This window comes from Thunnus maccoyii, chromosome 3 (genome assembly GCF_910596095.1).
Source record: "Thunnus maccoyii chromosome 3, fThuMac1.1, whole genome shotgun sequence".
Lineage (NCBI taxonomy): Eukaryota > Metazoa > Chordata > Actinopteri > Scombriformes > Scombridae > Thunnus > Thunnus maccoyii.
The window spans coordinates 28,753,514-28,766,765 of record NC_056535.1 but is presented as its reverse complement, the minus strand read 5'-3'; the positions used below and the strand labels follow the sequence as shown (position 1 = coordinate 28,766,765).

General features: G+C 40.1%; 1 protein-coding gene across 2 annotated transcripts in view; it reads left to right on the top strand.

Moving 5' to 3' along the window:
• The window catches only part of LOC121891066 (plasma membrane calcium-transporting ATPase 1-like), a 102,629-nt gene that overhangs the window by 47,310 nt on the left and 42,067 nt on the right, over nucleotides 1–13,252 (top strand). For both annotated transcript variants that reach the window (XM_042403799.1, XM_042403801.1), the window contains exons 3-6: nucleotides 9,272–9,469; nucleotides 10,303–10,560; nucleotides 11,031–11,156; nucleotides 11,791–11,916. In XM_042403799.1, the coding sequence (XP_042259733.1) occupies nucleotides 9,272–9,469; nucleotides 10,303–10,560; nucleotides 11,031–11,156; nucleotides 11,791–11,916 (708 nt within the window). The remainder of the gene's footprint in view (nucleotides 1–9,271; nucleotides 9,470–10,302; nucleotides 10,561–11,030; nucleotides 11,157–11,790; nucleotides 11,917–13,252) is intronic.

The following is a 13,252-nucleotide window of genomic DNA, read 5'->3' as shown; positions in this document are numbered from 1 at the left end:
TTATATGTTAAAAGGTCAGTTCAGAGCAGTGTTGTGTCTTTGTGGCAGAGGGGGAAGCCTGCATGTAAACTGAGTTTTCCACTTCAGACTGTCATGTGGATGAATTATCTCTTTTTCACCTTAATTCAACCTGATTTCTCACATTAATCTGTTTTCTTGCGTCCATCCTGAACTGAAGCTGAGATGAATCATGCTTCTCATGTCCTTAAAACGCAACAGAAAAACCTGTCCCACTGTCTGATAGCTAGCTGACAGTGTGCTAACCTGATTAGCTCTGTAACAGAAGCGTCGAGTTAACAGTTACACAGTTCACACAGTTATATTTAACTATGTGTCAAGTGTGTCTGTATCAGCTCACTGTGTGATAATGAGATGTTTTCGTCTTCAGCTGCTTTTACTTTCAGCCTGTGAAATCAGCTTCTGATTGGACCTGTAGCTGACTGTCGTTGTCCTGAGTTCAACCTGATCACACACACACATCCCAAATCACGCACACACGGCTCAGCTGCAGCCGTGCGTCCCGCTGGTTAATGTGTATTGATGAATCAGTCTGCTGCCTCTCTGGAGGTCATTGATGTCCTTGTCATTATTTTACAAAACCTGAGTGTATTCATGACACGCAGCCGCCTCTTGAGTCTGAGCATGAGATGTAAACTTTATTTATAACCTGGGCTACAAAGAGCTTCACAAAGAGACACATACAGACCTAAAAATAAACAACTGACTATTTTAGGAAAATGCTAATGAACAGCAGCGTGTTCTGTCACCGCTCAGGTGAGAAGAAGACAGGAGATGATTTCTTTTTGTCTCTGTAGCGTCACTTTTATTCCTTCATGTAAAAGTGTCTTCAAATAAACCTCAAGGATCCAGAGCGGAAACAGGCAGATAAAAACAGTCACTGACTGGAAAATTTATGTATCTGTGCTGGACGTAACTACAGCAGGTCTGCAGCTAACACGCTAAGCTGTTTAGCTCTTTATTATTTGTATTAATCGATAAATAGTTCAGTCCTGTGATTCCCAACCAGAGGTTTGTACAGTATAGCTTAATATTTTTGTTTAGGAGGAGGAAAATAAACAATGCAATGAGGCTGATCTTTAATATTTTTATTGTCGCAACAGAACGACTACGCAGTAACAAAGTCATCTGTAACACCTGAACAGCTGTGATGTAGGAAACTAGTTAAAATCAAATTTAAACTTTTTTTTTAAAGGAAAAAATATAAAGACACTACTGCTGTTTGGCAGATTGTTATTTTTAAAAAGAGAAAATTAGTGTCTTAAGCTTCAAGCCTCTGGTTGAGTGTTTCCCATAATGGCAGCTGACTGGCATTTAAGAGCGGGCGTTGCTAGGAGACATGCTGTCAACTTCCATGGTGACTATTGCCTTGAGAACATCGAAATGTTTAGCCTACAAATGCTGATATAAGATGTTTTTTTTTCCAACAAGCCCACACAGTGTTGGTTCTGTATTGTTGGTGATTACAACATTCAGTATGTGGGAGGACCAATCATGCTGTTAAGTTTCTGTTCCACTCGGAAAGTGGAAGCCAGTTAGCTAAGCGTGCTAACATTGATAGATGTTACTTTTTGGCTCATGTGTTATTTCAACACTGGCTGAGTCATCGGTCACTCGGTTCTCTGTTCGTACTGCATTACAGAAAGGAGGGAGGCTCCTGTTAAAAGTCACAGTAACGGGTTGTCCTGTAACTTCAGCATGTTATATATTACTCTGTGATGCAGATCATGATGTGTAAGCAGTGCTCGAATAACAGATGAGACTAAGCAGCGGCTAACAATGTCAGCCGCCAGCTGGTTAACTGGCTGTGTGTCCGTTGGAATTAAAGTGATATTACAAACTGTTGTAAACACCCACCCACACAGATATTTCTCACCAATCATATCATCAGTGTCCATCCGTCCAAAAATCCATGTCCCCTGGAGAACGTTTTAGTAGGGAGTCATCACTTTTAGTTTCTTTTTAACATTTAAACCAAACATAACCATTTTTGATAAGGATTCCTTAGAACGGTTCCTTCTCTTTGCACTGAGCAAAGAGAAGGAGTGGCTCATCATCAGTCAGGGTTAAATCTGAACTGAGGGAACATACACACACACACACATACACACACACACACACACACACACATATATACACACACACACACGCAACATACATTATTAGTGCATGTAAGTTCAGAGGTTTCTTGGCCTGCTGGCGTGTCGGATCTTTCCGAGATGTGTGGTGTGAGAAGTCAGCAACCAATCTGAGATTCAGCTCAAGCTGCGTGACCCGAGTCTCATTCACTGTAACTAACACATACACACACACACACACACACACACTCACACACTCACACATACAGCCTCAGGTCATCCGTGTCTCCGTGCCAGTTGAAGCAGAATGCTCCTTTGAGCAATCAGCAACAGGGAGACAAACACCAAGACATGCAACTCTCTTCATATCCTTCTTTCTTTTTGTAGCTGTTTTTTTCCACCCGTCGTATCACTTATAATTAACCGTTGTCCCTGTCGTAGTGTATCTCACCCTCTCAAGTTCTCTCTCCTGACTTTCCAAAACCCAGAAAATAGTAATACAAATCTAAAATATATGTAATTTTGTTGTGTAACGGGTATTTGCCTCTAGACAAATGAAGCTTATACATCGCATCATTCTGCATACTGCCGGGTTTATTACTGTAAGATAACTGATATTATTCTCCCACAGTGAAAAAAGTAACCATTACTATTTCTGACAACAGCAGGTGGGGCTTCAATGATGGCCAATCACATCAGCTTGCCTTCAAGGGAAGTTGATGCTCAATTTATATTTTAGGAGACGCAGACACTCTTGTCATGTGATAATGATGAGCACAAAGTTATTTGTGACAATGTGGTCAGTAAGTTGGAATATAAAAAGCATGTTTACATTTTAGTGTCTGTTACAGTGACTGTATCTATTGTCTTTATCTAATTAATTAAATAGATTGCATTCTGGGAACATTTATGCCATTATTGTACAGTAAATAGTGTGAGTAGAGCAAAAGTCTGATTTCAGATGAGGCCACAAACAGGGAAAACTGTAAGAATTGATTTTGATTATCTAGAGGATAAGGAGGTTTGTTAATTTCCTTAAAGAAAAAAATGTCCCAAGATCTTTAATGGACCTCAATACTCTTAAAAAATCTTTTTTTTTTGTTGTGCAGCAGAGGCAATATATTTTCAAAGAGATGGTTGGAAATGTCTGAGGATTCTAGAAATACCAGTAGAAACGGATTCTCTGTGCATCCTCAAGCAATTTGCAACTCGGTCAGGTGCCTCTGATTGATTTGCAGCGCTGATTGATTTGCAGCTTTTAATAGTGCAAACAGACCGACGTTTCAACACTACTGTGTCTTCATCAGAGTCAAAGGAGAGATAGTGGAAATACCTTCAGAACAGCTATAAATGTTTTAAACGATTCAAGGGTTTTTCAAAGATCGTTAGAGTTTTCAATTTTTTCGGAAAATCGGATGCTTTAGCTCTGTGACTCGAATGTAATGATAATACATGAGAGGCACAAACTGCGGTTCGGTGTTTACATGGCTTTGAAACTTCAGATGTCTCTCTGTGTGTGACCTGTGTGTCACCATCACATACCATTGCATGCTATTACACCACATATTTTCATGCATTATTAAGCAGAATGAAAGGATTTTTTTTTTTCCCCCAAGAAAGACCAAAGGAAAAATCTGAAATATCCTCTGACTCCAGTATGTTGGAATTTAGATCAGCAGCCACTGTTGGATATCTTTTAAATTGTGAAATTGACATACAACGCAGAACGGTTTTTGAAAAGAACAGTCACCAGAATAATTCAGTTCGGTCGGATGTCGGCTGCTGAACAGGTTTCAGGAGACAGAAGTGTAATAATGACCAGGATGACTGTCTGTAAGTTTACACTGGGTTCGTAAAGGGGGGGTGCACCAGCTGAGAGGTCAGCTTCTGTAGACATTACCATGGCAACTGTGCACATGGTCACATGTCACACGCAGTTTATAAAAAGGCAGCTCAGGCCACAGATCGGCTTCTTTTATTTGATAGATGCTGGGAGACTGCTCTGAGAAATGTAAAAATATTCTCAATTCATTATGAAACTGTGGAGGCACAAATTAGACTGTGGCGGGCAGCCACGCCATGTAATTAATGGGAAACACTGCTGCACTCCGACTGTGTTTGCTATCATAAACTGTCTTGTACTGAATGTTGATCAGATTCATAATCCTGTTTAGTTATTTGTTGATCAGATAGTTCCTAATTTTAAATCATAATTATCGCCTTTTCCGTTTGAATTCAGCCACAACAAGTTGTGTAAGATATGCGTTCATCAGTATGTACAAGGCTGTTTTGGGTTTTTTTTAATTTAGGTGTCTGTCAATTTAGGTCAGTATAAGGTCTTCCCTGATCCAGGATATTCTGATCTGAATTCATGAAGTTACAGGAAAAATATCAAAACACAAACTCATGGTCTGACATCATCTAAGTGACTTCAACAGTGAAAAAATTGAAATCAGGTAACTGCAAACCAACAAAAAACGTGTTAACTCCAACCAAGACCAATGCAAAACATATCAAATCAAAGATGGCTGGTGGGCAGTAGATACAGTATAAGTTTAGGGTTTTAATAGTTAATATTGCTGCCATATATCTTCCAGCCACCAGTGGCAGCACTTTAGCTGCGGAGACATTTCACTGTTGGAATAAATCATGTTTTTTTGTGTTACTTTACACCCGTCTGACATGGTTTCTTTTTTTCAGCTTTACAAGTCATTACGAATCTTAACTCTCAAATCGTCTAGTTGAGAAACATGAGCCTCAATGTGCACTCGCATCGATTCACTTCTAGTACGGTAACTCCAATTATGGGATTATCGCTACAGATTGAATTTAAGTGGGTGAATCTGATTTTGAACCTTCTAAATACAAATCACATATCATTTTTAAATTAAATTTATATTCCAATGTCAAAATTTGTGTCAGTTCAGACTTTGACTGATCTGGGAACTCTGGTCAGTCTTTCGCCTTTTTTTTTTTTTTTATCTCATCTCTGCATTTATGAGGTTGACTCATAAAGCCTCAGGATATTGTGCAGATATCTTACTCAAGTTGAAATATTTCAACTCGGAAAGACATGTCTTCCGCTCAATATGCAGTCACATCACCTCCAGCGTAAGGCATCTGAGGAGCAAAGACAGATCTACTGGATGAACTGCAGAGATGATAAAGAAAACAGGAAGCGGCTCTGACAACACGGAGGAACAGAGAAGAAGAAACAGTCCTCAGTATTTGTTGTGGACATCAAAAAGTCTGAACAATGAAACAGGACATTGAAACCCGCTGCTGTAGTTTCATATGCCAGTGGGAGTGTGAATGAAAGTGAAAACCATGCTGTGTATGTTTGCTGAGAATGCTGCAAATTGAAGAGACCTCTTTTTAGAGCGATGAAGTCCATTTCCACCGGGAGCTGAAATTCATAAACATCTGTGACAGTGAACGTGCAGTTTCTGGAACTCTGCTGTTACTGGAACATCTTCTCGGAGCTTTAATCTGCGCCTCCGCTGGGACGTTCGCTAACAAGAGCCAACGTCAGGCACCAGATGAAACCTGCCATCACAATCACAGCACTGAATTTAAAAAAAAAAAACCAAACAAACAAAAAAAAACCAGACTTGTATCGATCAAACAGACAAAAAAAGGTGCTTTGTGATTCTGTTTTTCTTTATCTTAGTGTGACAGGAGCTTTCAGCATCAATGACTGTCTTAAAATGATCAAACCAAACTTTAAACTAACCTACAGTGTGATGAAACACTGCTGATGAACACTTTGACAACCGGTGTATTTTTAAAATCTCTTTGTGCACCAGCTCATGAAGATGATGATACTCATATTATGAAGCTCTACTGTTGGCCTGATTAACTGCAGCTAAACTCATCTCATCGAATCTCATAACATCTCATCTCATTGGGTCACCTCCTCTCACAATATTTCATCTCACCTTACCGCTCATCTCCGCCCACCTTACGATATCACGTCATCTCATTTCTCACCCCCCTCGTCATCTCATCTCATTTTAATTCTCCTCATCTCATATCACATTATCCCACCACATCTCATCTCGTTGCACCTCATCTCCTTTTATCCCATCTCATTCTTCCTCATCTCAAATCACCTCATCTCATTGTATCTCATGTCACATCATCTTGTCTCGTATCTCACCTCGTCTCGTCTTCTTTTACCTTACCTAAGATCACGTCACCATTTCACATCACATCACCTTATTACCTCGTACCACGTCTTGTTTAATCTCATCTCACGCCATCATCTCACATCACCTCATTTTATCTCATTTCACATCGTTTTTATCTTATCTCATCTTACCTGGCCTCCTCTCACCTCATCTCATTTGATCTCAACCAAGTTCACTTAACTATCTCATCTCACCTAATCTAATCTGAAATCCTCTCACTTTATCTCATCTCATCTCGTCTCACCCAGTCTCTTTTCACCTTACCTCAACTGGTCTCTACCATCTTCCATCATCTTACTTCATCTCCTGTCCTTTCATCTCATCTCATCTCATCTCATCTCATCTCATCTCATCTCATCTCATCTAAGGTTACTTCACCATATTTCATTTTGTCTTTTCTCATGTCACCTTATATCATCAATGTCTCACCTCACCCCCCCCCCTCTTATCTTATCTCATCTAAGGACACTCCGCTTCATCTCACCTAATCTTACCTCATCTCAAATCATCTCATGTCATCTAATCTCTTCTCTCTTCACCTCATCTGGCCTTGTGCGTCTGTCATCATCTCATTTCAACTCATCTTCATCTCATCTCCCATGACATTACGCCATCTTATCTTATTTCATCTTATCTCATCTCACATCAGTTTATCACCTCGCCTCCTTTTATTACATCATCTTTACTCATTTTACCTGCAATAAGATTCCCTCACATCATCTCACCTCTTCTCCTGACTGCTCCTCAATCTCATGTCATCTCATCACACTTAACCTAACCACAGTCAGTCAGCCAAGCTTTCGATTGGCAAATAATTGTAACATCAAGCAATTCAGTTAAGGTTACATCACATGAGTGATGTGACTGATGAGGAAACTAGTCCCTCTGTGTGTGTTTTGAGGTTGCGCGGTGCTCTTAAGGTAGACAAAATCTCAAAATGGCAGAAACTAGTATCTGGTAGCTTTAGCTGTTCAAAGAACAGAGAGACCGATAGAGAGAAGGCATGAAGAGGAGGAGGAGGAGGAGAGCTCTTCATTCAGTCTGTCTGGAGAGAATCATCTGAGAAGGAATAAAAGGCCATTATTAAAACACATGAAGACAGAAACATGTCCGAGCTCATGTTCATGCTGACATAGAGAGTCCTCCTTCATTAGAAACTGTGGCAGTGCGGTCTGTTCACATTCAGATCACGTTCCACTGCACGTCTCTCAACTCCACCAAGACTCCACAGCAGCCATGTTGCCGTCCACAGAGCCTTGCAGAGGAAATAACAGATTTTCCGGTCTTACTAAAAAAGTACCCAGAAAAAGGGGGATCAGTTTTTTTCGACCAGTTTTGATTCAGATTCGTCCCTGTGCACCCAGAAGCTGCTGCAAATAAACATAATTCACCACAGTTAATGTTAACGAGGTCCTGTGGAGACAAGCTCAGCTCAGAAAATCCTCCGGTAATACAAAGTGAAGATAAACACAAGCTGCTGATTACCCTTCATTAATATGATAGATAAACTGCAAACAGTGTTTTTTAAAAATCTGATTTCCTCTCAGTTTTTAATAAAAACCGAAAATTAAATGAGCTCCAAAGACAAAGCCCTGCAGCTCCGGCCCCCTGCTAGCATCCAGGTCGACTGGGAAATCTTTTTGTGTTTCTTGTCTTTATATGGCGAATGAATGAGCAGTCAGATATGAGTCACTGCTGGAAAATGACTGTCAGAGCTCTGGAATCAATAAGTCACAGATATTGTTTGGTCTTCAGTAAACAGATGATAATAAGAGATCTTTCTGCAGACAAACAGGAAGAGAAACATCAGATTTTTTAGTTAACTGATCTAATTGATTAGTTGAATAAATCTAGTGACTAATAAGATAAGTTTGTAAGTGAAGATATAGTGCCACCCTCTTCTGCTTTCTTCGTTTTTGGTGTTTCATAGTTTTGGGTTTCTTTGTCAATATTAAATTTTGATTCCCAAATGAGAGTTTAATGAAGATCTTCAGTAGCTGGGTGTGAGCCAGCTGATCCAGACTGGCTCGGTCTGATCGGGTGGTGTTTACGTGGAGCAGTTGGCTCTGACGGGGCAGCAGATTGTGTGTTTAGTCGGAGGTGGGCAGCAGGGGGGAAGTTTTTGGTCAGTTCAGGCTACCAGAGACTAATCACTAACAGAGACAACACATATCAGTGGTTCCCAACCTGGGGGTCGGGGCCCACACAAGGGTCACAGAATGATTGACACAAAAATGTTGGGAATCACAGCTGGAATCAACAGACTGGGACCAGTAAAACCTGTTAAACTGCACAAACATATTACAGCAGTTTATAATTCACTTCTGATCAGGGGAAATGATTTTCCCAATCTGTACAGCTGCACCTCAATGCACCATTTTCCAACATTTCAGTAAGTTAGAAATAAGGAATAAAAACAATTAATATTTTTTCTGGGTGGGAAAAATCTCTTTTGGTGATTCACCCAAATAAAAACTATATATGGAAACACTGCAGTGTTTCATGGCAACAAAAGTGGGTCATGTTGCAAAACTACTGTGTATAGAAGTCTGTAAAATCCTGAGTTTTCATAACTATTGTGCATGAACATCTATTTGATTTAAACTCATAGTATTCAAAGGGACAAAGGTAGCACATGTTTCTGTACAGGTGATACAGTTTATGATGATGTAAGCCGGTTGATCTTTAACTTCTTTATCTTGGGAGAAGATGAAAGAAATGAGTGTGTCTCTGGATTTCTGAGTTCATAAGAGGAGGAGATTGACTTTAAAAATAACTTCAAAAGCAAACAAAGAGTGCTCAATGAATCCAATGATTTTACTTTGTTTTATAAAAGCCTCTCAGCATCTATACATCAACAGGTCGGAGCCTGTCAGCTCATATTTCCTTGATAAATAAAATGTTTGTGTCCATTTTTCCTCTTTTTTGTAAAGAGAAGTTTACTGTGTAGATGTGAATATTAACATCCTGTGTTCATGGTTGCAGGTCTGTCTGGTAACCCTGTTGATCTGGAGAAACGTCACGCGGCGTTTGGACAGAACTTCATCCCCCCAAAGAAGGCCAAAACGTTCCTGCAGCTGGTGTGGGAGGCTCTGCAGGACGTCACGCTTATAATTCTGGAAATTGCTGCCATCATCTCGCTCGGCTTGTCCTTCTACCATCCACCAGGAGGAGACGCTGAAGGTTGGTCTGAACTCAAAATGAATGCAAAGACAGTAGATAGCATTGATGACTCTAAAGTCATGTTCTTTGCTATTTTATTTTCGTTTTTATTTTATGTGAGTGTCTGTTTGGGGGTTATTTTATTTTAACAATTCATTTTGTTTTGCACTCAGTATTTCACATTGTAATTTTACATTTCTTTATTTATTTTACATATTAAAGAACATCCTTTACATTCAAGGCCTTGCCAAACGAGTTCACACAAAGCTCATTAAGCCTATCACCGTCAGATAAATCTCTTTGTATTTCACAGTATAGTATAGTTTTTAAATCTCATGTCGTGGGCGTCAGTCCTGCGCTGGCCGTTTGACTGTTAATGATGTGGTTCTTCTAGACTTTCCAAATGTTATCGGACCAAATGGATCAAATTCTGATAGTGAAATGAGTCACTTTGCGGGGGTTGTGTGACGCTCAAAACTATTTATCCACCGTTTTACAGCTGCAACAGTAGATTATGGCCAGTGGCGGTCATTTATTTATTTATCAGTAATATAATTTAACCTCCAGTATTTCTGAATTCCTGGCTATGACCCTGTGCAAAGACTAAAAGAGAAATGATTTTAAAGAATTAAAAAAATGTCTTTTTCTGCTGCAAATAGCAATAATTCGGCTAAGATTAAATATGAAAAAGAAAATAGAAAAAGTCCATGTTAAATCATTTGTGTTGGAAGTGTTGTTAAAACTAGTGTTACTGTTTGAAGCTATAAGTTAGTCGTACTGTTTGATCTCTTTTGACTTGTCATTTTTGTTTGGTGAGAATGATTCGGCTTCAACGTGTCGTCTTCCTCTCACAGAATGCGGTCAGTCTGCGGGCGGCGTGGAGGACGAGGGCGAGGCCCAGGCCGGCTGGATCGAGGGCGCCGCCATCCTGTTTTCGGTCATCATCGTGGTTCTGGTAACGGCCTTCAACGATTGGTCAAAGGAGAAACAGTTCCGTGGGCTTCAGAGTCGCATCGAACAGGAACAAAAGTTCACCGTCATCCGCAAAGGCCAGGTCATCCAGATCCCCGTCGCCGAGATCGTGGTGGGAGATATCGCTCAGATCAAATACGGTACGAGACTTCAGATACCAGAGAGAAACATCAAACCAGTGAACCCTTAATGTAACTGCCTCAGTAGTTTAACGACAGACTCAAACATGACTCTGTCTGAGCTGCTTTCAAACAAACTGACATAAACTCTTTTTACTCTGTATTGTGTAGATTAAATAGAAATAGCTTCATACACACTAGGCCAAAAGTATATGGACACTTGATCATTACAGCTACATGCATGTGATTCTAAAACCATGACGTTGATCTGATGTTATAACAGCCTCCATCTGGCTGCAGGAATTTGTTCCCATTCAGTTGTTCAGTGGTTAATATAATGTTTTTGTCTTCATCAGAGTTTGAGGCAAAAATTTGTTTTCACTTGAGCTGTTTTGATAAATGAATGAAAATCACGTCCAGTATAAAATCCTTTTCCCATCGCGGGGCTGATGGGAATAAGACCCTCTGACCTTTGACTTCTGTGTCTGCAGGCGACCTGCTGCCTGCTGACGGGATTCTGATCCAAGGCAACGACCTGAAGATTGATGAAAGCTCTCTGACGGGAGAGTCCGACCAAGTCCGCAAATCTTTGGAAAAGGACCCCATGCTGCTGTCCGGTGAGTGCCTGCTCACCGTCACATGGACTGGACCGACACTGATGATTGTGTTCTGTTAATTTATTTATATTTATTTATTGAATATCTCGTCCTCTCCCTCACTGCCTCTTGATGACAGATAAACCTCTGTGTGCAAACCTGACCATGTTGTAAACCTTTCAAAAGTCTATGAACATGCACCTCCATGTGCTTTTTTCGCCTCCCAGCTTGTAAAAGTAAGCTTACAAGCCTGGTAATGAATGCACAAACAGTGGCAAAACAGTGTTTCACAGGCAGACATTTAAATGTTCAGACCTTAAATGAATTTTGCATGCACAGACTTGAATATGCAGCAGACTGATTATGCAGTACAAGCTTACAAAACTAAGATTACAGGCACAAAATTCAATGCAAGCCCATCTTTGTGAATGATATGATTTTCCATAGCACAGAAAGTAGATTAAACAGTAGTGATCCTAAGATCAATCAAACAACACTGAAATACTACAAAAATGCTTACAGGCATCTTTTAAAAGTATTTAATGATGCAGAAGAGAGAAGACTGACAAAATGATGGAGAAATCACATCAACATTGACGGTTTAAGTTTCCGTTGTGAAGTCTTTTGACTGTTAGTCTTTTTAATCTTTCCTCAGGGACCCACGTGATGGAGGGATCAGGCAGGATGATGGTGTCAGCCGTCGGCCTCAACTCTCAAACCGGCATCATCTTTACCCTTCTGGGCGCCAGCGAGAACGACGAAGAGAAGAAGGTCAAGAAAAGTAAGACATGAGACAAAGCCCCGTCACACACGTCTCAGAAAACAAAAAAAAAACACAGGACTCAATGTTGAAGTGTTTAAGGTCATACGAGGACAGTAAGTGTGTGAAGTGTTGGGAGGAAGGTTCAGATAGAGAGACAACAATCACCGTGTCAGCTTCTGAATACTCTAGTGTTTGAACAGTGCTGATTGGAACTATTTGCACGTTTTTATCAGCTGGCGTTGATATGAAGTTTCTGCTGTCGCACTTGTGGACTCTGTCGGCAGGTAGAGTTCATCAAGTCTGGGCTGATAGCAGCAGAGCTGTTTGAAGGGTGTAACTGTAGTATTTTAATATTAATGAGCTTCAATCTTGAGCACAAAAGCATCATCAATGAATAAATGAGACCATGAATGAGTTCATCTCTAATGATGATGATATTTTACACTGTGACTGTGAATTAAACACAACTGACCCCTCCCCCAAACAGTGATTGTCCAATCATAGCTTAGCAACTGAAACTACGCCTGGCAGGTCTTTGGATTTCTCTACATGTTGAAGAGGTGTTAATAAGAGGCTGTAGTAACAGAGAAAATCTGAGTTTTGAGGGTAGTGTCATTCATTATCACCTTTCCAAAAACAAAAACACAAGAGAAAAAGTGTAAGGAATGAATTAAACTGCATGTTTGTCTGCTCTAACGTAAGCTGTAACCTAGGCTGTCTGAAATCATTCACCTGCTCACTGTTACCTAATAGACACTCAGTAGTTTACTCTAGAGTGAGCAGTAAACTGAGATGAATTAATATGAATCATCATCTTCTTTCTTCATCACTTACAGGTATATTTTTTTGCAACTATAAAACAGTACACATTGCATTATGGGTTTGTTTGTAGAAAGTACATCCTATGAACACTACTTTTCCCCTCCGTCATAAGAATATTTGAGAGTATATAGAGCATAAATTTCACACTCACAATAGGGACCCTCAAATTAAAAGGACAATGGTAAATGTAGTGCACTTGATAGTAAATAGGACATGGTTAGCATATCATTAGCTAATTACATTCTTTTGTGAGGTTACAGGTTACATTAGAAAAATCCACTATGTGAGAGCTCGTCATTTGTGATTCAATATCAGAGTTTAGGGTAACATCAGCGGTTCCATGTCTTCCACGTGTATCATTAGCTGGTGAGCATGCTCACTTTTTTCCCTGGGACCTGTTAGCTTTAGCTTCAGTCATGATCATAATATGTATGTAGCCATTAAATTCACACTCAGGGCCCTTTTACAGGGTTCTCATTTTCCAACAGGTCAGTTTGGAACAAACGCAGGGGATTCGACATTAGCTCGATAG